The sequence below is a fragment of the Microtus ochrogaster genome, linkage group LG8 (genome assembly GCF_000317375.1).
Source record: "Microtus ochrogaster isolate Prairie Vole_2 linkage group LG8, MicOch1.0, whole genome shotgun sequence".
Classification (NCBI taxonomy): domain Eukaryota; kingdom Metazoa; phylum Chordata; class Mammalia; order Rodentia; family Cricetidae; genus Microtus; species Microtus ochrogaster.
Window position 1 is genome coordinate 26,457,466 of NC_022033.1, and position 23,272 is coordinate 26,480,737.

At 45.0% G+C, this 23,272-nt stretch overlaps 1 protein-coding gene across 1 annotated transcript in view; it reads left to right on the forward strand.

Moving 5' to 3' along the window:
- Efcab8 (EF-hand calcium binding domain 8) overlaps window positions 1-23,272 on the forward strand; it is a 57,211-nt gene that overhangs the window by 27,793 nt on the left and 6,146 nt on the right. The window contains exons 15-22 of the mRNA XM_026787289.1: window positions 1,669-1,896; window positions 3,543-3,613; window positions 7,167-7,371; window positions 8,625-8,834; window positions 10,155-10,301; window positions 17,658-17,879; window positions 18,384-18,542; window positions 21,405-21,573. Of these exons, the coding sequence (XP_026643090.1) occupies window positions 1,669-1,896; window positions 3,543-3,613; window positions 7,167-7,371; window positions 8,625-8,834; window positions 10,155-10,301; window positions 17,658-17,879; window positions 18,384-18,542; window positions 21,405-21,573 (1,411 nt within the window). The remainder of the gene's footprint in view (window positions 1-1,668; window positions 1,897-3,542; window positions 3,614-7,166; window positions 7,372-8,624; window positions 8,835-10,154; window positions 10,302-17,657; window positions 17,880-18,383; window positions 18,543-21,404; window positions 21,574-23,272) is intronic.

A 23,272-nucleotide genomic window follows, 5' to 3' on the forward strand; every position in this document is an offset into this window, starting at 1 on the left:
CAAGGCTGGCCTCGGCAGCAGGGAAGAGGCAAGGCTGGCCTCGGCAGCAGGGAAGAGTGCCAGTGACACGCCCAGGACCCAGACCTCTCCATGTGCCCGAGTCAGCATTCAAACAGCAGTCAGCTCATGTGGTGCTCTGGAAATCATTAGTGCCACCTTTGGTTTAGCCCCGTCTTCACCGAAATGTAGGCCTGAAGTAGCCTGAAGACTGGTTGTCATGGGAGCTGCCTGGACTCCCCATCTGGTCACTAGATTGTTGGCCCCTCTGAGTATCCCTGCCTTGCGCTGTCACCCAGGTCAGCTCTTAGCACGGAAACAGATGCTGGCGCAGGTGTCCCTCAAGATTCCCACTCTATGAGCCCCCCCAGAGTACTGTTTTGTGGAAGCTGCATTCTGTGTCTTGTGGGAAAGGTACCACAGCCAGTGCCCTCTGGTGCTGAGGAGATGCTTCTCTGTGGGTAGGGCAGCGCTCTCTGGGGCTGAGGAGATCCTCTCTGTGGGTAGGGCCTCTGGACACAGAGAATGTTTATAAGGAGCATGAACAGAAAGGACTGCAGGCTCCTGCCCATTCCCAGTGGCATCTCTTGTCTGACCTGGGCGGTGGATAGGCGGCGGCTGTCTGTGCAGGAGTGGCCTTTGGCCAGAGCTCTCCTCCAGGTCTGGCTCTTAGCACCACTGTCTCAGGTTCTAGCTGGCTTAGGGCTCTTCGGGTTGCAGAACAGCGTTTTATTATTTTTGTTTGTAAGTGCACCCAGCTCTTCTCAGCGGGAATGTGGTTGCCACTCTAAAACAGCGTCACAGGATGAAGGCAGTTAGAGCACGGCCATGTTGTGTCCTCAATGCTTCTCTGCAGAGGCACCAGGAGCCTGTTGCCTGCTTGGCCTTTTTGCTCCCATTTTGGTCCCCACTAAAGGTGCTTTGGCAAGGGCCTTCTCTATACCATAGATTCTCTTCTCTGGAGACAGTGATGAGTGAGTTGGTGCAAACCATGGTTCTCACCTCATGGGAAGAAGAGTTTGTCTGGAGCCAAATATGAATCATGGTGGTCTGGGAACAGGGATTCAGGTTCCCCCAAATTACATGTTCTGATGTTGAAGCAGTTACATGACCTTTTTTCATCCTGAGACAAAGGACAGCCATGCACCAAGGCATTTTCCAAGTACATTGGTGAGTGGCCGTAAAGCAGGGAAACTGTTGTCAGATGGCGTTCTCAGCTGTGGGCTGGTGAAAGCTGGTGGTTTGCTGGGCTAACACAGTCTAAAGGTATTTCCTCAGAGGTCAAAGGGTGCTCTGTCAAGACACAGAGGTGGATTAAGAGGTGAGTGGCTGTTAAGGGAACTAAAGATAGCCCAGGATCACTTGGGTCTAGATCTGTAGCCGTCTGACCCTCCATAGTCACCAAGTTCTAACCAGTTGATCAGTGTTGCACAAACTTTACTATATGTGTGACTTTCTTGTCTCTTCTGGGAGCTTGAAATCCCCAGAGAGATTTATGAAAGTGACTCATTTAAAAAGAGTAGTAGCATTTGACACAGAGCTCAGGAAGGTCTATTTTAAGGCATTGCCTGTGCTACACAGGTTGCCAGGGTGGGGTGGTGGAAGGGAGGGGCGCCATGATATACTTGGGACTCTGCAGTGAGTTGGGGCACCTGTGTGCTTCACTTACAGGTGGTGAGTGGCTGCCTACAGGGCACGGTGAGTGTGTGGGACATCACCACGGGTAAGAAGAGGATGGAGTTCCCTGTGTCTGCTGCCCAGCACAGTGAGCTGACTGCCATGGCCCTGGATGAGTCGGAGCGGTGTCTGCTCACAGGCTTGCGTGATGGCATAATGCAGATGTGGAATTACAACACTGGGGAATGCCTATTGACCTTTCCCAATGACGACAAAGTGGAGGTCAGTGGGGTCCGTCAGGTGGAGCCAGCAGGTTCCCGGGAGCTTAGGATGTAGTTTTCTGTGTGTCTACGAGGCTGCACAGCATGGTGATACTGCATGCCTTCAAACTTGCCTGAGCCCTTGGGCCCTCCTGCATGAAAAAAAGCTAGGCAGTGTCTCTAGGGAGGGTTCCAGAGATGCCAGCTGCAATTAAAATGTGCAAGGACATATTGTTCTTCCGCACCTTCGAGCTTTGGGTTGTGTTTTTAGCGGTGGTTGGGTGTTTGATGCGGAGGCTCCTGTCCTCATTCCTATCTGAAAGTGTATGTGAGGGTACAGTAAAGAAACGGCTGACATGATGGGTCCAGGATATGGTTAAGGGTTTTATTATAAATGTGTGAGAGAGAACAGCCAGGAGCACCGAGTCCGAAGTAGAGAGAGAAAGAAGTGGACTGAACACAGCCTGCAGACTGGACATGGTCAGGGCTAGGGAAGCAGGAGAGAATAGCAGAGATAATGAGGTAGCAAGAGATAGAGCACAGAGCATAGCAGGAGAGTAAGAGAGTAAGAGAAAGAGGATGTCGTGAGAACAGTGGAGGCAGGGGAAAGTTGCTGTTACATAGACAGCGAATGGGGTTCTGGGAGGAGGGAAGCCTGGAGCAGCAAGGAGGGCTAGGATGTGAGCAGAGCATGAACTTTGAAATGTATAACAAGTACTTGAGATACTGGGGGAGCCTGGAGGCAGCATCTGATATGTTGATAGATGCTACAGGTACTCATATTGATCTTCTGCCAGAGGTAAGGGAAATGTCTCTTTTTGGAAGATGGGAAATGGTTTTGCAAATTCCTGAGGACTTTTGGCTTTTGTCTAACCACCAGAAATCCTCCTGTAGCCCAGGTTAGCTCATTTCTGAACATTTAGACAGCCCGAGACAGAAAGTACTTGCAGGGGCTCTAGAAACAGCCCACGGATATAGCATAGATTGGAGTCAACTGTAAGTGCCACTTTGGAACTTGACCCCCCTTCCTTTAACCTGGGCAGAAGGAGCCAGACGTGAGGGTGTTGGAGAGAGCTCAGTTGTGGAAGAGTTTGATCCCCCGTATCCACATAGGAAACTGGGGGTGGCGGCATGGGCTTCTAATCCCAATACTGGGCAGGAGGAGATAGGCAGATTCCTGAAGTTTGCTGTCTATCAGACTAGTCTAATGGAGCTACAGTTCTCAGTTAGAGAGTCTTTCCCTTTAAACAAAGTGGGTGCTAACTGAGAAACTACAGTGGAGGTTGGTCTGGCCTCCATTTACACACACACACACACACGCACGCACGCACGCACGCGCATACACAGAACAAGGGGTTGAGTACTGGTCTAGACCTCTCAGCAGTATTTGGACCATAGCCAGGTCACATGTTGCCCAGTTATCTCTTCTGTAAAATGAACATGGGTACCCACATTATCTGCTTCTTTCAGACACATCAGGTTTGATGGTCTCTGGCTCCCTTCAGTTAGGTAATTAGCAGGCACTCTGAAAGCTTGATGTGGCATTGACTCGGAATTCTCGCCTTCACTGAGTTTTGACTTTCTGCTGGGTACATTTAGGAAAGCATCAGGAACCCAAAGGTGTTCTCTCTGAGGAGTCTAGCGCTCTGTTTTCTTTATCTCCAACAGATTAGTGGAATTGTCCACATGAACAAAGCATTCTACATGACAGGGTGGAGTAAGAGAATCACCAATTTCATGTGAGCACCAAGTGTGAGTGGGAGGCTTTCCTTATTTTGGGCTTTTCTCATCCTAAGCTTTTCCCAGCAGCTGCAGTAGCTAGCAGGGCACCCGTGGTGACCAAGTCATTGCTCCCCCTGTGCACCTACCTGTCCATTCACGCAGCATGAAGTAAGGTGCCTTCTGCTGGTGATGGTCATAGAAAAAGTGACAGTCTCTGCCCCCATGTAGCTTCTCATTCCCTGGAGGAATCACTTCAGTCTCTTATAACAAGATGCCATTGACTGGCAGCTTACAAGACACAGGAATTTATTTCCCACAGTCCTAGAAGCTGAGTAGTCTAAGTCCAAGGCGCTAGACAGTTTGGCTTCTGGTGAAGGCCTGCTTCCTGGCTCCTAGAAAGCTTTCCTTCCTATGAACTTACCTGACAGAAGGGTTGAGGGCTATAATCCCACCGTTGAGGGCTCCACACACATGACCACACCACCTTCTAAAGGCTTGACCTCCTAATGTGCTCACACTGGTCCCTGAAATGGTTGAACTACACAATTATCTCAGAGCTGAAGCCTTTCCCAAGAAACAGAACTAAGGTGGAGGGACAAGCCACCAACTGGTGGTGGGAACTGAGGGTAGCACTGAGGGCTTTATTTGGTTAGCATCAACTGAAATGTCTAAGCCCAAAGTCTCATCTAAATATTTAAGTCACGTGTGGATGAGATCCAGTGTACCACTTATCCTGAGACAAATTCTCCCTTGGCTCTAAACACGTGACATGGACTTGTTATGCACTTCCAAAGTCCAGCAGTGAGATAGGCACAGGACAGATGAACGAATACAGGAGGGAAGAAATGAGCTGCAGAACCCAAATGAGTCTAAAACTCATTGGAACAAATTTCACATCTATCATTCAATCATCTGTCTGTCTGTCTATCTAGTACAGGTGTCATGGCATATAGGCAGAAGTCAGAGGATAACTTGTGGGAGTCAGTCTGTTATTTCTACCATGTGGGTCCCTTGGCAGCAAGTGCCTTTATCCATTGAGTTATCTTAGGGCACCAACATGATCCTCTTTTTTGCCTCCAAGGCTCCTGAGATGGAGGTGTCCTGTTTCGCAGGGGCTGAATATGTAAACCTTTAGATAACCTGCTTCCGCAGCTTTGGGATGCTATGCCCTCATGGTGACCCTGGGTCCAGGCCATGCATCTGTGATGGTTTTATTCCCTGCATGGGTCTGTGCCTGTCTGGGACGGTAGTCCTGAATCCATGGCTCTGCCCACTGGAATCTAGATGATGGATGTAGCCAAGCTTTCCTGTCTCTATTGGTATAGCTTGTATCATACTATTGTCTTCAGGAACTATGCCTGGCTTGGCTAAAAAAACATGACATGATACCAGAGTGTGAGATGAGAGACTATGAAGTGAGGTGTTCAAATAAGGGGTACTGAGGTCTAACTTGGACTGGTGGTCTCTTTTCTGAAACCCTTGTGAAATAGGAAGGACAGGCCGGGTGATGGTGACGCACGCCTTTAATCCCAGCACTCGGGAGGCAGAGGCAGGCGGATCTCTGTGAGTTCGAGGCCAGCCTGCTCTACAAGAGCTAGTTCCAGGACAGGAACCAAAAGCTACAGAGAAACCCTGTCTCGAAAAATCAAAAAAAAAAAAAAATAGGAAGGACAGTTCAAATGCCTGAATTGCTCTTAGAGTCATTTGTCCATTGTCTTAGAGCCTAGCACACAGCTTCTGTCACGTGGCTGACCCACAGTATTCTCATAGTCCGTACCACACCCCATAGGCTCATCTTTCATTCCAATAGATAAGGGCTGAGAAGAGAAGGTTTTAGACCTTAAGTTCTGACCCTCCATCCCATTTTGGTACTATGAACCGAACCATGGCCTCATAAATGCTCTGCCATTGAGCACAACCCCAGACTTTGTTCCCCTTTGCTCAACATCTCTATTTTAAAATTATTTCTCTCTTCTAGAATTTTACTATAAACAGGAGAAAACTATCTAAACCTTTGAATGTCTTTCTTAGGAATTTCCCCAGCCACATAAATACCCAGTCTCGTGGCTTGCAAGCTCTACTTGCTACAGCACTAGAATGTGAACACATTCCAGCCAAGTTCTCTGTCACTTTGTACCCAGGATGGCTTTGCCTCCAGTTTCCAGTAGCATGTTCCTCATTTGTACTTGAGATAGCATAGTGGTCATTATCATCCATTTTGTTCCCAGCAGCTTAGGATGGCTTTAAATAGATGGGGCTGGGAGAGTGCATGCTGAGCCGGGGTTCCATCTCCAGCTCTTCCCCCCTCCCCCATTTCTCTGTCTCACTCTCTGTTTCCCTCTCTCTCCTGAAGCCCCAACTGGCCTTGAACTCCCTATATAGATGACTTTGAGGTTCCAATCCTCTTGCCTCTCTGGCGGTGGGATTGCAGCTGTCACCACTAGGTCTGATTTATTCGGTGCTTGGGCTCAAACCCAGGGCTTCACACATGCTAGGCGTGTACTCTGTCAGTTGAGCTACATCTCTAGCATGGCTTTCTTTATAGCTCTCCCCTTTTCTATGCCCTCACCCGAGCCTCCTATGCCCTCACTGGAACCATCCTTGATGGCCTATATGTGGCGCTGTAGGCCCTTCCTGGAATGTGCATTAGAATTCTTTCAACCTCTATCCATCTGCCACCTCCAAAGTCACCTGCATAGTTTGGTTATCTGTCATGGCAGCGCCTCACTCTCTGTAGTTTCTACCTTAGCCATGTAGGCTGCCCCAGTGTAATGCCACGGAGCGGGTGACTTATAAACAGTGGAGGTTTATTTCTTGCACTTACAAAGGCTAAAAGGTCCTCGGAAAAGCATTGTGGAATCTTGCGGGTCCCTTTTCCTGTTTTTATAAAGGGTCGTCTTGCTGTGGTCTCTGTGATGGGAAGGGTGGAGAATCTCTTCGGTCTCTTTATCATACCATCAACAAAGCTTCTGCCTTCTTGACCAGATGTTCTCCCCAAGGTCCATTCCCCACTTGAGGATTATTAGATTCTAACACAGGAATTTTGAGTATGTATACACACTCAGTCTCTATTAGATAATGCGATAATTTGCTTTATAAAGCATGTTGACTGCTGTGGGGGAAAGAGCAGGCTTCCTGTGGAGGAGCAGAATCCTTAATATTGGGGAGTGGTCAAGAACAGCTTAGTCAAGGAGGCCCAGGGTGAGCTATGAGCTGGAGGGGGGGTACCAGGGAAGTACCTGGAATGGGACACACATTCCAGGAGGAGGGACCAACATGTACAAGTTCCCTTCTGTTACAGGAGGCCTGGTCACAGCTATCATTTCCTCTTGTTTAAACCTGAATCTTTACTCAGGGGATAATGAAGATTCATTATTTGTAAACCCCAAGAGCAGAGCCTTTATGCTTGACATATAGTGGGTACCTAGATCAGTAGGGATTTTAAACAAGCTCCCGGATCCCCAAGACAGTGCCACTCTGAGTTGGCTTCTGAATCCTAAAGGCTGTGATTTCCCCAAAGTATTGCAGCCTGTGAGCTCTTGCCCTTCTTGCCCCTGGCCATGTGCACAGGTTCCAGAAGACCCAGCTGGTACTCTCCTGTTACCACTGGCAGACCTACCACACGGAGGATGTCCTGAGCATGGCCAAGTATCAGAACCAGTTCCTTGGGACCGCTGCCTACAATGGGGACATCCTCTTCTGGAATGTCAGCATGTTGAAGCCCATCTTGAGTTTCAATGCCTCCAAGAGCCCCTTGCCTTTACCGCCAAAGAAGGTACAGCACCCCGTGCTTTCCCAGTTTCCCAGGCAGCTTTCACTCCAATCCTTTCATTTCTGTCTGGGCTATGGGCCAGAATCAGGGAGGGCAGAGAGAGCATCCTGGGAGCAGAGGGAGAGATGGAGACATACTGGGGTGGCTGGTAGCTAGGATAGTAGATAGTAGGTAGCTCCTTTGAACATCTCTATGTGACAGAAAACAGAGGCACAAGGAGGCTAGCCACCTTTCTCAGGGTACAGAGGCACTAAGGGGTCAGCCACTTTTCTCAAGGTCTACGACCAAGAAGGGGTGGATCTAGACCATGACAGCTGACTCTAGGGCGTGGGGTGCTAGGCTGTACTTTTCAGTCCTTTTCAACAGATTACTTCCTCCTGAAGACAGCCCACCATTAACTCTTCGCTGCTGTAACAAAACACCTGGCAGAAGCAGCCTAAAAGGGCTCACAGTTTCAGATTCCAAGTCTGCCGTGGCAGGAGGGCCAGGTCAGCTGGAGTAGCTCACATCTGGGCCACTAGGAAGCAGAGACAGGGGTACCAGAGAAATGGTCTTCCTCTTTTGTTCCAGCTGGGCCCACATTCAGGGTGGATCTTCCCCCTTTGTTTTCTCCTTGAGAACACCTTCACAGATGCACCCAGATACAGTTTTACTCTTCTAGGCCCTTCCCAGTCCCATCAGGTTGGCAGTAGGTCCTGCCCACATCTTCCCCACTTGGGCAATAGTGTCATACAACACTCTCCAGGCTCATGAGAGAGGTGCAGGAAACAAGCACAGTCTCTAAATTGCTACACTGTGGCAACCTAAAGCTGGACTGGTGCTAGAGATCACCTCCAGCGGATAGAGGTCACCTCCTCCAGCAGATAGAGGTCACCTCCTCCAGTGGCTAGAGGTCACCTCCTTGCCGGTGTGCTGATGGGTAGGTACTACATCCTCCAAGACAGCTCAGAGTTTATCTAGTTTGTACTTGGCTTTGTGTGACTAAGTCAATATTTGGAAACCACTGTCCATTTTTACACATGGGGAAACCCAGTTCCTCTCAGGAGCTGTGTCCTACCTAGGGTATTATCAGTAGGTCCAGGGGTAGGTTTATAAGCCTTGGTCTGAAACCTGTCAAGGCACGAAGTTTCTAGGAAGTAATGCTATGCTGTGTTTCCTGGAGGGCCAGTGACGTTGGCACTGGGCTGAGGAGATCCTGAGCTTCCCACTTGTGGGGGAGTTTCTGAAGCTGCCCTCTCTCTTCTCTCTCTGCACAGGTAAAGGATGCAGAGGAGTGCAAGGACAACACCCAAATCTCCCCAGTCAGTAATGAGCAAAAGTGGGCACACAAGCCTCCCACAAAGTTCGGTGGCTTTACTGAGAGGCGGAGATTGATGTCAGCTCCTCCAGTGATGAAACATCGGAGAGACACGGACCAAGAGAAACGTCAGAGAGACACAGACCAAGAGAAGAATATGTCTCAGCAGGTGGGAGTGAGGCCATCCTTCCTGCTTCAATTGTCCAGCTCACATGTTCTGAGGATGTTGTGTGTGTGTGTGTGTGTGTGTGTGTGTGTGTGTGTGTGTGTGTAGGGGGGCAGGGGACAAGGTCCATTTTTTTTTTTGAGACAGGGTTTCTCTGTGTAACAGTCCTGGCTGTCCTAGAACTCGCTTTGTAGACCAGGATGGCCTCAAACTCACAGAAATCTGCCTTTCTCTGCCTTCCAAGTGCTGGGTTTAAAGGTGTGCACTGCACCACCCACTGCCTTTCTATTCTGATCATGCTGTAGCTAACAAACTCTGCTCACTCAAGCCTGGGAATCGTTCTTTCCTAGTGCATCTCCAGGCCTGGTCTGAGAGCTGAAAGTTTATGAATAGAACCTATAGGGAGCAGGATTCTAAAAGCCTAAATTGGTTGTTAGAACATGGTCTATGGCTTCAGTTCTTAAAGATGGAGTCTCTTGGCCCCAGTCCTGGCCCTGACCCAGGAGTGAGCTCTTCAGGGCACCAAGTGCCACCTCTCCAAAGCCTGAGCCACAATGCAAAAGAGGAAGATGCAGTAAGATGGACTTTAACTCCAGGCCCTGAAGACTCAGGATTGACTTGACAGCTCTGGTTTGTAGGGTGTGGGAAGGGAACAAGGTCTGAAGGAAGGTAATTGACCTTGGTCTTGTAGGAAGGATGCTAGTGCTCCAACGCTGTGTACAGGAGATCGCGGAGGACTGAGGAAACAATCCAGTTGCTCCTGCAGCCCAGTTCTGATTTCTGAGACCTGAGACTTGAATGAGAGTCACTAGCTTCCCAATTCCCAGGTGTGGGGGCAGCATTGGGCAGCTCCAGTCCCACGCCCAGGCATGGGGCAATGTGGGTCAGCTTCAGTAGGGTCTGCCGAGACCATGTTCTGCTGTGAGAGAGAGCCCTGTGACGTACACTGCGCTATGAGGTGCTCACAATCATGGCACCATGAGGTTCAGGCACTTTGGGGTGCTATGAGATGAGCCTACTTTACTCTCAGACATGGGCCATCTTTGGCTGAGCAGTTTAGGCCTCTGCACTCATATCTTGAGAAGAATGGGTGTTAGACCCCTTTAGCCTCACAGGACAAAGGAAGGATCAACCCTGAAGGTGACTCAAGTCTCTGTCCTAAAGAGCAAAATTGCTGGTTTCTTAAAATAGAAACCTCTCAGTCTCAGAGTATCCTAAGGTTCAAGTAGGTACCCCACTGGTCTTTTTCAGGGTGAGGCCCCATGACTGCTCTTTTTCTCTGTGGTCTGTAGGAGGGTTCAGGAGGCAATGTTTTACTTTCAGACATCTTCCAGTGCTCAGAAGTCCAAGCTGTCTAACATGCTCCACGATAAACCATCGGTTCACAAACCTCTTCACAGTGGCTCTGAAAAGGAAAAGGAGGGGTTCTGGAAGAAGAGACTGCTGCATCAGACCGTGTCAGTGGAGAAGGTGAGCTGTGCTCAGTGGGGGAGTGGGAGTTGGGCTGGGCAGGGGTGGGTGTGTCATGGACCTGGTGAATTTGGAATTCCAGAGCCGTTTGCTAGGGTTTGAGCAGGGGTGGGACTGTGAGAGAAGTGTTTTTTTTTTTCTAGAACACGCTGTTGGAAGTCTCTCTCTTTGCCTGGGATGGTGTTTTGTAATGTGTAACAGGTTTTCTTTTTTGGGCCACCAACCAGCTCCAAATCATGACATGGAGACTTCTTGTTACTTATAAATGCTCATCCTAGCTTAGACTCGTTTCTGGTATCTTTAACTTAAATTAACCTGTTTCTCTTTATTTACCTTTTGCCTCAGGGCTTTTTACTTTTTTTTCTTTTCTTTTCTTTCTGTATGTCTTACTTTTCTCCTACTTATTCTCTCTGCCAATCAGCCCTGCCTGTCCTTTCTCTGCCTAGCTATTGGCCATTCAACTCTTCATTAGACTAATCAGGTACCTTAGTCAGGGAAGGTGAAACAGCAACACATCTTGACATAATTAAAGAAAAGTAGGGGGCTGGAGAGATGGCTCAGAGGTTAAGAGCATTGCCTGCTCTTCCAAAGGTCCTGAGTTCAATTCCCAGCAACCACATGGTGGCTCACAACCATCTGTAATGGGGCCTGGTGCCCTCTTCTGGTCTGCTAGCATATACACAAACAGAATATTGTATTCATAATAAATAAATAAATATTAAAAAAAAAGAAAAGTAGCATACACAAATGTAACACATCTTTACATCATTAACAAAGGCAGCAGAAACAAACGTAACAAACCATTACATAGTTAAAGTAATATTCCACCACATAAACAAATGTAACACATCTGTACATAGTTAAATATTCCACAACAGTGGGGGGGGGTGCAAGTTGGTTCATCTGTACTCATTTCTTCCTACTGTCCCCTTTCTGGCATGGACCCCTCACTATGATCCACATCCTGATTTTGATGTGGAGCTGTAAGCTGAAATAAACCCTTCCTCCCCGCCAAGTTGCTTTTGACCATAGTGTTTTATCACAGCAACAGAGATTCTAACTCAGACACCTGTATACCTGGCCGATATAGAACTCACAAGCTGAGGATGACCCCGAACTTCAGATCCCCTTGCTTCTACCTCTTAAGTGCTGGAATTAAAGGTGTTTCCACCATTTGGCTTCCTCAGTGCTGAGGAATGAACCCAGGGTTTCAGGCATGCTTGGTAGGTACTTTGCCAACTGAACTACATCCCCAGCCCTAGATCATTAACCTTTTAAAAATTTAATATAATTTAATTTTTATTTCTGTGTATATGCTTGTCTGCATGTTTATTTGTGCACATGCATACAGGTGCCCAGAGGCTAGATGAATGCCCTGCAGCATGGGGAATAGCCCCAAGAACTGATAAATGGGATTACATAAAATTAAAAAGCTCCTGCATAGCAAAGAAGCTATCAGTAGAGCATAAATACACTCAAAAGACTGGCCTGAAACTTGCTATGTAGACCAGTCTGACCTTAAACTCATCCACCTTTGTCTGTTTGCTGAGTGCTGGGATGTACACACCATGCCCAGCCTTTCTCTTGATACTGATTGGCATGTTTATTCCACTATGATCTGATATGAAAAGTAAATGAGTGTTTTTTTTGTCTTGGTTAAGACTTGCTTTATGTCTTAAAATGTGATCTACAGCAGTTGGGTGGAATATATTTTAGGTGCCTGCTATGGTTTAGATTAACTCTGAAGTTTCTTTGTTATTTTTTTTGTCTACTCTATCTCTTGATGAGAGCTTTGATTATATCTAGACCTGTCTGCCTCTTACATTAGTATTTGTTTTATGGAAATTAGGTGTCTCAGTGTTTGTTGCATATATATTTGTAATTATATTTTCTTGGTAGGCTATCCCATTTAATAGTAATATAAAGTGAGCTTTTTGTCTCTTCTAACTGGTTTTGTATTGAAAACTGCCTTTTCAGATAGGAGTCTAGTATTCTTGTATGTGCTGGGCTTCTATTTGCTTGACATCTTGATTTCCATCTTGTCTTAGTTAAGAGAGCCCACTGAAGCCAGGTGTGGCAGTAGATGCTCTCAGGAGACAGAGGCTGCTTGTTTGTCTCTGCTGTCCAGAACTGAAATAATCATACAGAAACTATATTAATTAAAACATTGCTTGGTCCATTAACACTAACTTCTTGTTGGCTAATTTTTACATCTTAATTTAACCCATTTCTATTAATCTGTGTATCACCATGTGGCAGTGGCTTACCAGGCAAAATTTCCAGTGTCTGTCTCCAGCGGATCCATGGCTTCTCTCTTACTCCTCCCTTCTTTCTCCCAGCATTCAGTTCCATCTCCCCACCTACCTAAGTTCTGCCCTATCATCAGGCTCAAAGCAGTTTCTTTATTAACCAATAAAAGCAACACAAAGACAGAAGGAACTAACAGATGTTATGACTCAAATGGACTTAACAGACATCTATAGAACATTTCACCCAAACATAAAAGAATATATCTTCTTCTCAGCACTTCATGGAATCTTCTTAAAAATTGACCACATACTAGGTAATAAAGCAAACCTCGACAGATAAAAAAAATTGGAATAACCTACATATCTTATCGAGAAAGCAGAGTAAGAGATACTCCATGGATCCGTGAGAGACAGATGCTGGGAATTTTACCTGGTAAGCCACTGCCACGTGGCAATACACAGATTAATAAAAATGGGTTAAATTAAAATGTAAGAATTAGCCAATAAGAAACTAGAGCTAATGGGACAAGTAGTGATTTAATTAATACAGTTGCTGTGTGGCTCTTTTGGGGCTAAGCTAGCTGGGTGGCCAGGACAAACAAGTGGGCCCCTCCTTGCAACATTATCAGATCACCATGGCTTAAAATTAGAATTCAACAGCAACACTAATTTCAGAAAGCCCATAATCACATGTGTTCACCTGAATCACCAATGAGTCATGAAAAAAGTAAAGAAAGAAATTAAAGACTTCCTAAAACTCAACGAAAATGACCACACAACATACCCGAATTTATGGGATACAATGAAAGCAGTGTTAAGAGGAAAGTTCATAGCACTCAATGCCTACATAAAGTAGCTGGAAAAATTCCACACTAGTGAGTTAACAGAACATCTGAAAACTCTAGAACAAAAAGAAGCAAACTCACCCAGGAGGACTAGATGGCAGGAAATAATGAAATTGAGAGCTGAAATCTACAAAATAGAAACAAAGAAAACAATACAAAGAATGAGACAAAGAGTTGGTTCTTCAAGAAAATCAGCAAAATAGACAAACCTTTATCAAAACTAACTAAAAGGTAGAGGGAGAGAATTTCCAAATTAACAAAATCAGAAATGAAAAGGGGCATAACAACAGACATGGAGAAAATCCAGAGAATCATCAGGTCATACTTTGAAAATCTGTTCTTCACAAAATTGGAAAACTTAAAGGAAATCAACAATTTTCTGGATAAATATCACTTACCAAAATTAAATCAAGATCAGATAAGCAAATTAAATAGACCTATAACTGCTAAAGAAATAGAAACAGTCATCAAAAGTCTCCCAACCAAAGAAAGCCTAGGATTAGATGGTTTCAGTGCAGAATTCTACAAGATTTTCAAAGAAGAACTATTACCAATACTCCTCAAATTATTCCACACAATAGAAATAGAAGGAACATTGCCAAACTCTTTTTACAAGGCTACAATTACCCTGATATCCAAACCATACAAAGATACTACCATAAAAGAGAATTACAGACCAATCTCACTCATGAGCGTTGATGCAAAATAACCAATGAAATACTGGCAAACCAAATCCAAGAACACATTAGAAAAATCTTCCACCATGACTAACTAAGTAGGCTTCATCCCAGAGATGCAGGGATGGTTCAACATATGAAATCCACTATATAAACAAACTGAAAAAAAAAACCCACATAATTATCTCATTAGATGCTAAAAAAGCCTTCAACAAAATACAACATCCCTTCATGATAAAGGTCTTTGAGAGAGCAGGGATACAAGGAACATACCTAAATATAATAAAGACAATATACAGCAAGTCAACAGCCAACATCAAACTAAATGGAGAGAAACTCACAGCGATCCTACTGAAATCAGGAACAAGACAAGGTTTTTCACTTTTCTATATCTATTCAATATAGTACTTGAAGTTCTAGCTAGAGCAATAAGACAACAAAGGGAGATCAAGGAGATACAAATCAGAAAAGAAAAAGTCAAGCTCTCACTATTTGCTTATAATATGATAGTTTACAAAAGTGACCCCAAAAATTCTACCAAGGAACTTCTACAACTCATAAACACCTTCAGCAATGTAGCGGGATACAAGATTAACAGCAACAAAAAAAATCAGTAGCTCTCCTTTATACAGATGATAAATGGGCTGAGAAAGAAATCAGAGAAACATCACCCTTCACAATAGCAACAAACAACAAAAATAAAATAAGTAGCCACAAATAAAATATCTTGGAGTAAATCTAACAAAACAAGCCTTTGAGAAATAAACTGAAGAAGACACCAGAAAATGGAAAAATCTCCGGTGCTCTTGGGTAGGTAGAATTAACATGGTAAAAATGGCCCTCTTATCAAAAGCAATCTACAGATTCAATGCAGTACCCATCAAAATCCCAGCAAAATTCTTCACAGACCTTGAAAGAACAATAATCAACTTCATATGAAAAAGCAAAAAACCCAGGATAGCTAAAACAATTCTGTACAATAAAGGAACTTCTGGAGGCATCACAACCCCTCACTTCAAACTCTACTACAGAGCTACAGTACTGAAAACAGACTGGTATTGGCATAAATACAAACAGGAGGACCAACAGATACCAGTCTACACACCTATGAGCACCTGATTTTTGACAAAGAAACAAAAAATATAAAATGGGAGAAAAGAGCATATTCAACAAAGAGTGCAGTCATAACTGGATATCAACATGTAGAAGAATGAAAATAGATCCATATCTATCATCGTGCACAAAACTCAAGTCCAAATGGATCAAAAAGACCTTAACATAAATCCAAACACACTGAACCTTATAGAAGAGAAAATGGGAAGTACACTTGAACACATTGGCATAAGACCATTTCCTAAATATAACCCCAGTAGCACAGACACTGAGAGAAACAATTATTAAATGGGACCTCCTGAAATTGAGAAGCTTCTGTAAAGCAAAGGACACAATCAGCAAGACAAAACAGTAGCCTACAGAATGGGAAAAGATCTTTACCAACCCCACATCAGACAGAGGTCTGATCTCCGAAATATACAAAGAACTCAAGAAACTGGACATCAAAACAACAAATAATCCAATAAATATGGAGTACAGACCTAAACAGAGAACTCTCAACAGAGGAATCTAAAATGGCTGAAAGACACTTAAGGAAATGTTCACCATCCTTAGTCATCAGAGAAATGCAAATCAAAACAACCCTGAGATTCCATCTTACACCTGTAAGAATGGCCAAGATCAAAAACACAGATGACATCTTATGTTGGAGAGAATGTGGGGTAAAGGAAACACTCCTCCATTGCTGGTGGGAATACAAACTGGTACAGCTGTTTTGGAAATCAGTATGACGATTTCTCAGGTAATTAGAAAACAACCTACCTCAAGACCCAGCAATGCTGCTGTTGGGTATATATCTAAAGGGTGCTCAATCATACCACACGGACATGTGCTCAACTAGCAGCTTTATTTTTAATAGCCGTAACCTGGAAACAACCTACATGCCCCTCTACCAAAGAATGAATAAAGAAAATGTGGTACATTTACACAATGGAGTACTACACAGTGGAAAAAAATAATGACATTTTGAAATTTGCAGGCAACTGGACGGACCTACAAACATCAAACTGAGTGAGGTAACCTAGACCCAGAAAGACAAATATATGTTCGCACTCCCAAGTTGGTTTTAGACATAAAGCAAAGAAAAACCAGCCTACAATTCACAATCCCAGAGAACCTAGACAACAATGAGGACTCTAAGAGAGACATGCATGGATCTAATCTACATGGGAAATAGAAAAAGACAAGATCTGAGTGAATTAGAAGTGTGGGGACCATGGGAGAGAGTAGGTGGGGAGGGGGAGGGGAAGGGGAGCAGAGAAAAATAAATAGCTCAATAAAAACAATAAAAAAGTAACAGGGTCCTGCTGGAGGAGGTTGTTTCTAGCTATTGATGACAAAAAAATAAAAAGACTGTATGAAGCTTGTAAAAAGGAAAGAAATATATATATCAACTGTGAATTGCTGTTCAAGGAAATTATTGATTACCTGTCCTCTATTGTGGGTAATTAAAGATCAGTGTTTTCAAGCATAACGTCAGGAAAATCTAAAGTGGAAATTCCATCTCTACTCTAATAAAATAATTTTCCTATAAAAAATATAAAAGTAGGAGGGAGGCTTGTTTGGAAGTAGAAGGAGTCCAGAAGGAGTGGGAGGAGCATAAGAGAGAGGAATTGGGATGTGTATGAATGTGATCAAAATACACTATATTCATGTATGGAATTGTCAAAGAATAAATAAACCATTTTTCCATAAAAAGGCCAGCTCAGAATAATAATTACTATTACCTTCTTTTTAGAAGCTAATTCTTTCTCTCTCTCTCCTTCCTTCCTTCCTTCCTTCCTTCCTTCCTTCCTTCCTTCCTTCCTTTCCTTCTTTCTTGGAGATAGTGTCTCACTATATAGCTCTGACTGTCCTGAAAGTCATTCTGTAGACCAGGCTGACTTAATACTCATGGAGGTCCGCCTGCCTCTGCCTCCCAAGTGCTGGGATTAAAGGGATGCACCACCATGCCCAGCTAGAAACTTATTCTTAGCTAAGTTTCTCCTTAGATGACTAATAAAGTCCCCACTACAGTAAGAAGATATTGCTAGTTTCTGAGGGGATAAAAAGTTCAAGGTGCTGAGCTGGTGCGATAACCCCATGGCTAAATGTGCTTGTCCTCTGACATTCACATGGACACTGCTGTGACTACAGTGGAGAGAACGAGTTATTTCTCCATGTCACACTGAGAGAGTAATAGGACTTGGAAAACTTGAGATGAGTAAGGCAAACTCATGTATCTTCTTTCATTTAGCATTTGCTGGTCCTATACTGTGAAATCAGGAGTCCCTGTAGGTACTGAGGGCAGTGATTAACAGCATCAAAAAGATACCATTCCCTGCCTTCAAATAACTCACAGACCAGTATGCTGTTCCTCAATTCCTCAGGAAGAAAGGAGAATGGGGCACTAGTTGGGTGCAGTGGTTTGTCTAAGTCATGTATAATGTGTAACAGTGGCCACTGCTGAGCCAGGCCCACTCTCTTGTGCAGATCATTTTTCTGCAGACCAGGCCTCGTCTGCAACACACAGCTGCCATGCTGAGCAGCTGCATTGATGGCTTCATCTACGCCTGGTCCATCCACGGGAATGGAGGTCTGCTGGGGAAGTTCCCTGTGGACATTGAAGCGAATGGGAATGTTGTTGTGGGTGCCATGGCCACCGATGAAAACGACTGGATCCTCGTCACAGGGGACAGTAAAGGAATGATCAAGGTAAGGAAGGACTGGAGCCAGGTCAGCCTTTGACCATTTCTGTGCTGCATGTGGCCCTTGTCTGCCTCCTACTCCTGTTGGGTACTGATGTCACCAGAGAAGGTGGTGGGAGCAAGGTAAGTTACTTAGGAGTCTGCTGGGGGTCTCTTTAAGCTACCCCCGCCAGTGGACCCTACTATCCATCACTGCCACCCCACAGTTTCCGCACCTGCCAGCCATGTGTCTCATCCGTGAGCAACTGTCTCATGGTTGATTTTGTGCTCTTTGGTGAGACATGAGGCATGAGTGCCTTGTCCATCTAAGCCACTCAAAACCTCTCTGCCTGCTAATCAAGGGGTCTGGTTTAGAAGACCCTATGCCCCTCTGTAGTGAGTAAATATTTACCTCAGAGGTGTAAGAACAAGCTACTCCCAAAGCTCAGAGCAGAGCAGCGTGGGAGGAACCCACAGCACGCTCTGCGGCGCTCGGGGTCAGGACCACTGACACCCCCTCCTCTGCGCCTAGATCTGGGACATCAAGGAGTACTGCTTATTTGTTGGCCAGAGACCACCCCAACCCAGTGGGATCAAGATCTCCACTGAAGCGGAGAATAAGTTCCGATTCCTTATTCCTAAACAACTCCAGGCCCTCTCCCAGCACTACATCCCGGAGAAAGAGAAGGAGGTAGGTAGATGGTGGGGGGTTGCTTGGGAAAGTTCCACTAAGGAGCCAGGACTGTGGTTTTCAGTGAACATTATGAGTCTTCATGCTCCCTTCATGATGTCTGGCCTATGTGGAAAAACCTGTTAGTCAGAGGTCATCATTACCCCAGGTGACAAGGGCCAAGTATGCCCACAGGTATTCATCACACATGCACACAGATACACATTCACCACCTCCCCATGCATGTTGATCTTTGCAGTAGGACCCTAGTGTCCTCAGTTTAAAACTGAAATATTATACACTCTCTCAAGTAGTCAACACATGGTTCAAAGTAATTGGTGTTGGCCCCAGGGCCTCATGAAATCAAGCATCTTTTCTTTAGTTACCAAGAAAAAAATAAATGGAAGCGGTGGAGTGACGTCACTACATCTCACGAGGATGACTGAAATCAGAAAGGCACAAGCAGAGTCTGCAGAGATGCAGACCACGTGAAACAGCCACCTTGGGCAAGCGTTGGCAATTAGTATATTTACTTTGGGGGATTATTTGACAATAGCTACCTAACCTGAGCATGTCTGCCCTTCCACCCGGCAGTTCCACTGTAGGCTTATACCCAGAAGTTCGTGTAAAACATGGGAAGAAGGTTGAGAGAATTCCTATTGATAATGGCTCCACACTGGAAATACCCACATACTCATCAGTCTTGGCTGGACCCACAATGTAGATTTTGTAGACAGAGCAGTAACATCTACTCAAAAAAATCTAATCAGTGACTCTTCAGAAAATTAAGCCAAGTCAGGCCCTAAAGCATGTACATTGTATGTGTTTGTTCTGTTTCTATGGAGCATAACTGTAGAAAAACTGAGCCTGCCTATCAGAAGTGATAATTTTTGTTGGGGTGGGGAGTAGCTGGAAGAACTCTTGAGGTTGTCAGGCTGACAGTATTACACCTCATTATGTGGGTCTGATTATACATTTGTGTTTAATTTGTGTATTTATGTTAAAATACATTCATTATGCATATGACTTTTTATGTTTTCATTATACATATATGAAAGTTTTACAAGTGCCCAGGCAATGTAGAGAGGCCTTGGTCCCGTGTGAAGCACAATTCTTCCCTGAAGTGGCCACTGTTAGGGATTTCTGGCTATTCTGGTACTGATTTACATGAGTGTGCATGTGGACAGCACATGAGCAACCAGCATGCAATGCAGACCTGTAATCCCAGAACCTAGGCTTAGGCAGGAGGATGGTGACTTTGAGGCCAGTTTGAGATACATAGCTAGACCGCATCTCAAAATACTTATGTTTGCAAGATGGATAACAAAATTGCAAATATATGGAACCCTTTGACCTCGTTTCCCTCTTCTGGAAATGTACCTTTCAGACATGCTAACACACATGTGAAATAGCACTCGCTACTAAGATTCACTTTTAAGAATAAAACACAGCAATTCTCCCCTTGAGAGGATTGTATTAATAGCATAGCCTGTGGCTTACTATTCAGCTCTAGAAAGATTCCTAAGATGCATTATGGAGTGAGGAACACAAGGGAAGTCCTGCCACATCTTCAGTACCAGAGGGATGCTGAGGCACAGATGTCTTTGCTGGTGTATTCCACTGAATACTGAAAACACCAGTGACAGGTCTGCACAACTCTTCCAAGAGTTTTCTGTGAGGCCAGGGTTACTTTGATAGTAACTTTTATGCCTGCCAGCGCAGGCCTTATGAGACTGTCTCTAAAAACTAAAAACCAAAACCAGAAACCAACCAACCAAACCAAACAATGCCCCCAAATCAAAGCAAATAAAAAAATCAAGCCTCTTAGTGTGTATTTTAGTTTCAGATGTGATAATGGTTAGTTTTCTTTTGACAGCCCACTGTGTTTGTGCTTGAACCACTCTTTCTGATACTATTCTCATACCCAAGGGGTTCCTACATGCTTAGCATGGCTTCTGTGCTCGCTGATGTCTTTCACTCTTGGGTTATGGTTTGCAGTAGTCTGACTTACTATGCCTGACTATAGCATATAGAATAAACGTTCCTTCCTCAGTATTGTTGGATTTAAAAATGGTTGGGGCTGGGGAGACGGCTCAGTAGATGTAGCACTTGCTGCTCAAGTGTGGGGACTGGGGTTTGAATCCCAGAACCCATCTAACAGCTGAACAGGCATGGCATGGGTCAGAGATGGGGGATCCCTGAGTAAGATGGCTAGCTAGACCAGCTGGAATTGGCGAACTCTGGGTTCAACAAGAGATCCTGAGAGATGAAGGAGGATACCCGAGGTCAACTTCATGTCTCCACCTGCATCATATACATGCATGTGAACATGTACACATGGGGGCCGAACACAGGCAAACATGAATATACATATGCACCCCCTTTCTTACAAACACACACACACTCACACACATACACACATACATATATAGAGTTATTTTCTCTCACGTTTTTCCGTTTTTCCTAGTGTGATGTCCCCTGTGTCACCAGCCACCCCATGCGGTCTGTCCTAGTGCTCAGTTGAGAAGAGTTAGAAGATGTGTGGGTTTATGTTCTTGTCCCATCACTTTCCAGCTCTCTGGCTTCAGGCTGATTTCTGAATATCTTTGATTCCCTCTTCTCAGTAAAGTGGTGAACATGTTCTATGGCATATAACGTTGTGGGTTCCAATGAGACAGTCTGTGAGGCTCTAACAAAGGGGCTCTTGAAGCCAGAGAAGTGCTGAGCCCTACCAAAGGTCAGCAGCAGCCAGTTAATGTGAAGTGCCCAGAGGTGTCTTCCAGGTGCTCTTCCCTGGACTCTGCTCCTCTGGGCCCTAGGTAAGTGCTAGGGTGCTATCTTTGTGAGAGAATGATGTGAGTCACCCTCTACTGCCCCCTACAGGTTGTGGATGGCCAGACCATTTCTCTGGTTCCCCCACCCCTTCTGATTACCTGGAGTAGCCACCTGGAGAGCGTGACCGATATCCTGTACGTGGACACCTTCCAGCTGGTTGTCAGTGCTGGCTTGGACGGGGACGTTAAGGCCTGGAAACTCTCTGGTGATGCCATAGGTATGGGTGCCGCCAAAGCATGGCCTCTCCTGTCCTTGTCCCTGACAGAACACACCCTGGCCTATGCCCCGTGGGGAGAAGGGCCTTACAGCTGCTCAGAGAATATTGCAGGATGTGAATCTGTCCGGTTGTCCACTCATCCGTCAGCTTTCTTTCCAGGCTTTCACTCACCCACCCAGCTTTGCTTGTCTTGGTGAGTTTTAGAATAATTGTGTAACTGGTAAGTTCTGTTCTTTTCTCTTAAGAAAATAAGCACGATTTCTGGTGTTACATGAAGAAAAGCTCAGAAAATCAAAGTGTTCCACCTTTAATTCCTAGAGTGTATGTACTTCTGTCTGTCTGTATAGCCCACATTGGGAAGCAGACACCCAAGAGTCTCTTCCAACCCCTGCTTTTGCTGCTGCTGTGTGTGTTTTACTGAAAAGGGGCACTTAAAAGAAATCCCATACTAGCTCAGAATTGAGAATAATAGTTGGTTATTTATTAGGGGTAGGACTCACAAATCAATATCCTCTGCTGAAACGGAGAACAGCAACTGAATCCTGCCGCCAGAAAAGAGACTGGGCAAACACTTTACACTGCAGAAATAGTATAAGAGGCCACACCCCAGTGGGCGGGTAACTTAAAGGCTACTGGCTGTAGGATTTCCTACAGCATTTTACAATTTTTTTATTTTTTTTGGGAGAGGCACATGCCATGGAATGCATGCAGAGGTCAGAGGTCGCCTGTTCTGTCCCTGAAGTGGAACTCAGATGGGCAGGCTTGGTGGAAAGTGCCTTCACCCACTGAGCCAGCTCTCCAGGCCCTGACAGTTTTTCTTGTATATGTTTAGGTGTGGTATATGTACGGCCTTATACAGGTGTGAGCACATGTGTTTGTGGGCACATGTGCACGTGTGAACTCGTTTGTGTAGGCCAGAGGTCAATGTTGGGTCTCTTCCTACTCACTCGCCACCTCATTTTTGAGACAGGGTTTCTCACTGAACCTGGAGCTCATTGATTTGGTGAAGCCGGCTGGACAGTGAGTTCTAGTGATGGAGGTGTGCACAGCTGTCCTGCCTTCAATGTGAGTGGTGGGGGTGTGAACTCTGTCTTCAGGCTTCTGTAGCAGGCACTTTACCAGCTGAGCCATCTCTCTGTACTGTTGCCTGTACACTGTATCCTGTTTTTTTTTTTTTTTTTTTTTTTGTGACAGGGTTTCTCTGCAGCTTTGGAGCCTGTCCTGGAACTAGCTCTTGTAGACCAGGCTGGCCTTGACTCAAAGAGATCCGCCTGCCTCTCCAGAGTGTGCTGGGATTAAAGGTGTGCGCCACCACTGCCCGGCTTTTTTTTTTTTTTTTTGACAGCATTTCACTATGATAGCCCAGGCTGGTCTTGGATTCTGAACTCTCTTGTCTTCTTCAATGCTGGGTCCCAGGTAGGGGCCCTTATTCCTGGTCAGGTTTCTAAACCTAGTTTCTTCACTTTTACATATGAGATCATGTGATGATCTTTTCTTTGTTTCTGTTTTCTTTCTCTAAACAGTGAAGCTGTGAAGTTTATCCACAATAAATACCATGCTAATCCTATGTTACTTTTTCTAGCTATTTTACATGATTGAGAATAATACTATAAACTATAATAATATATAGTAATAATACTATAAACACTCTTGTAATTTTTTTTAAATGAACAAATATATGTATTTCAGTTTGGTATTT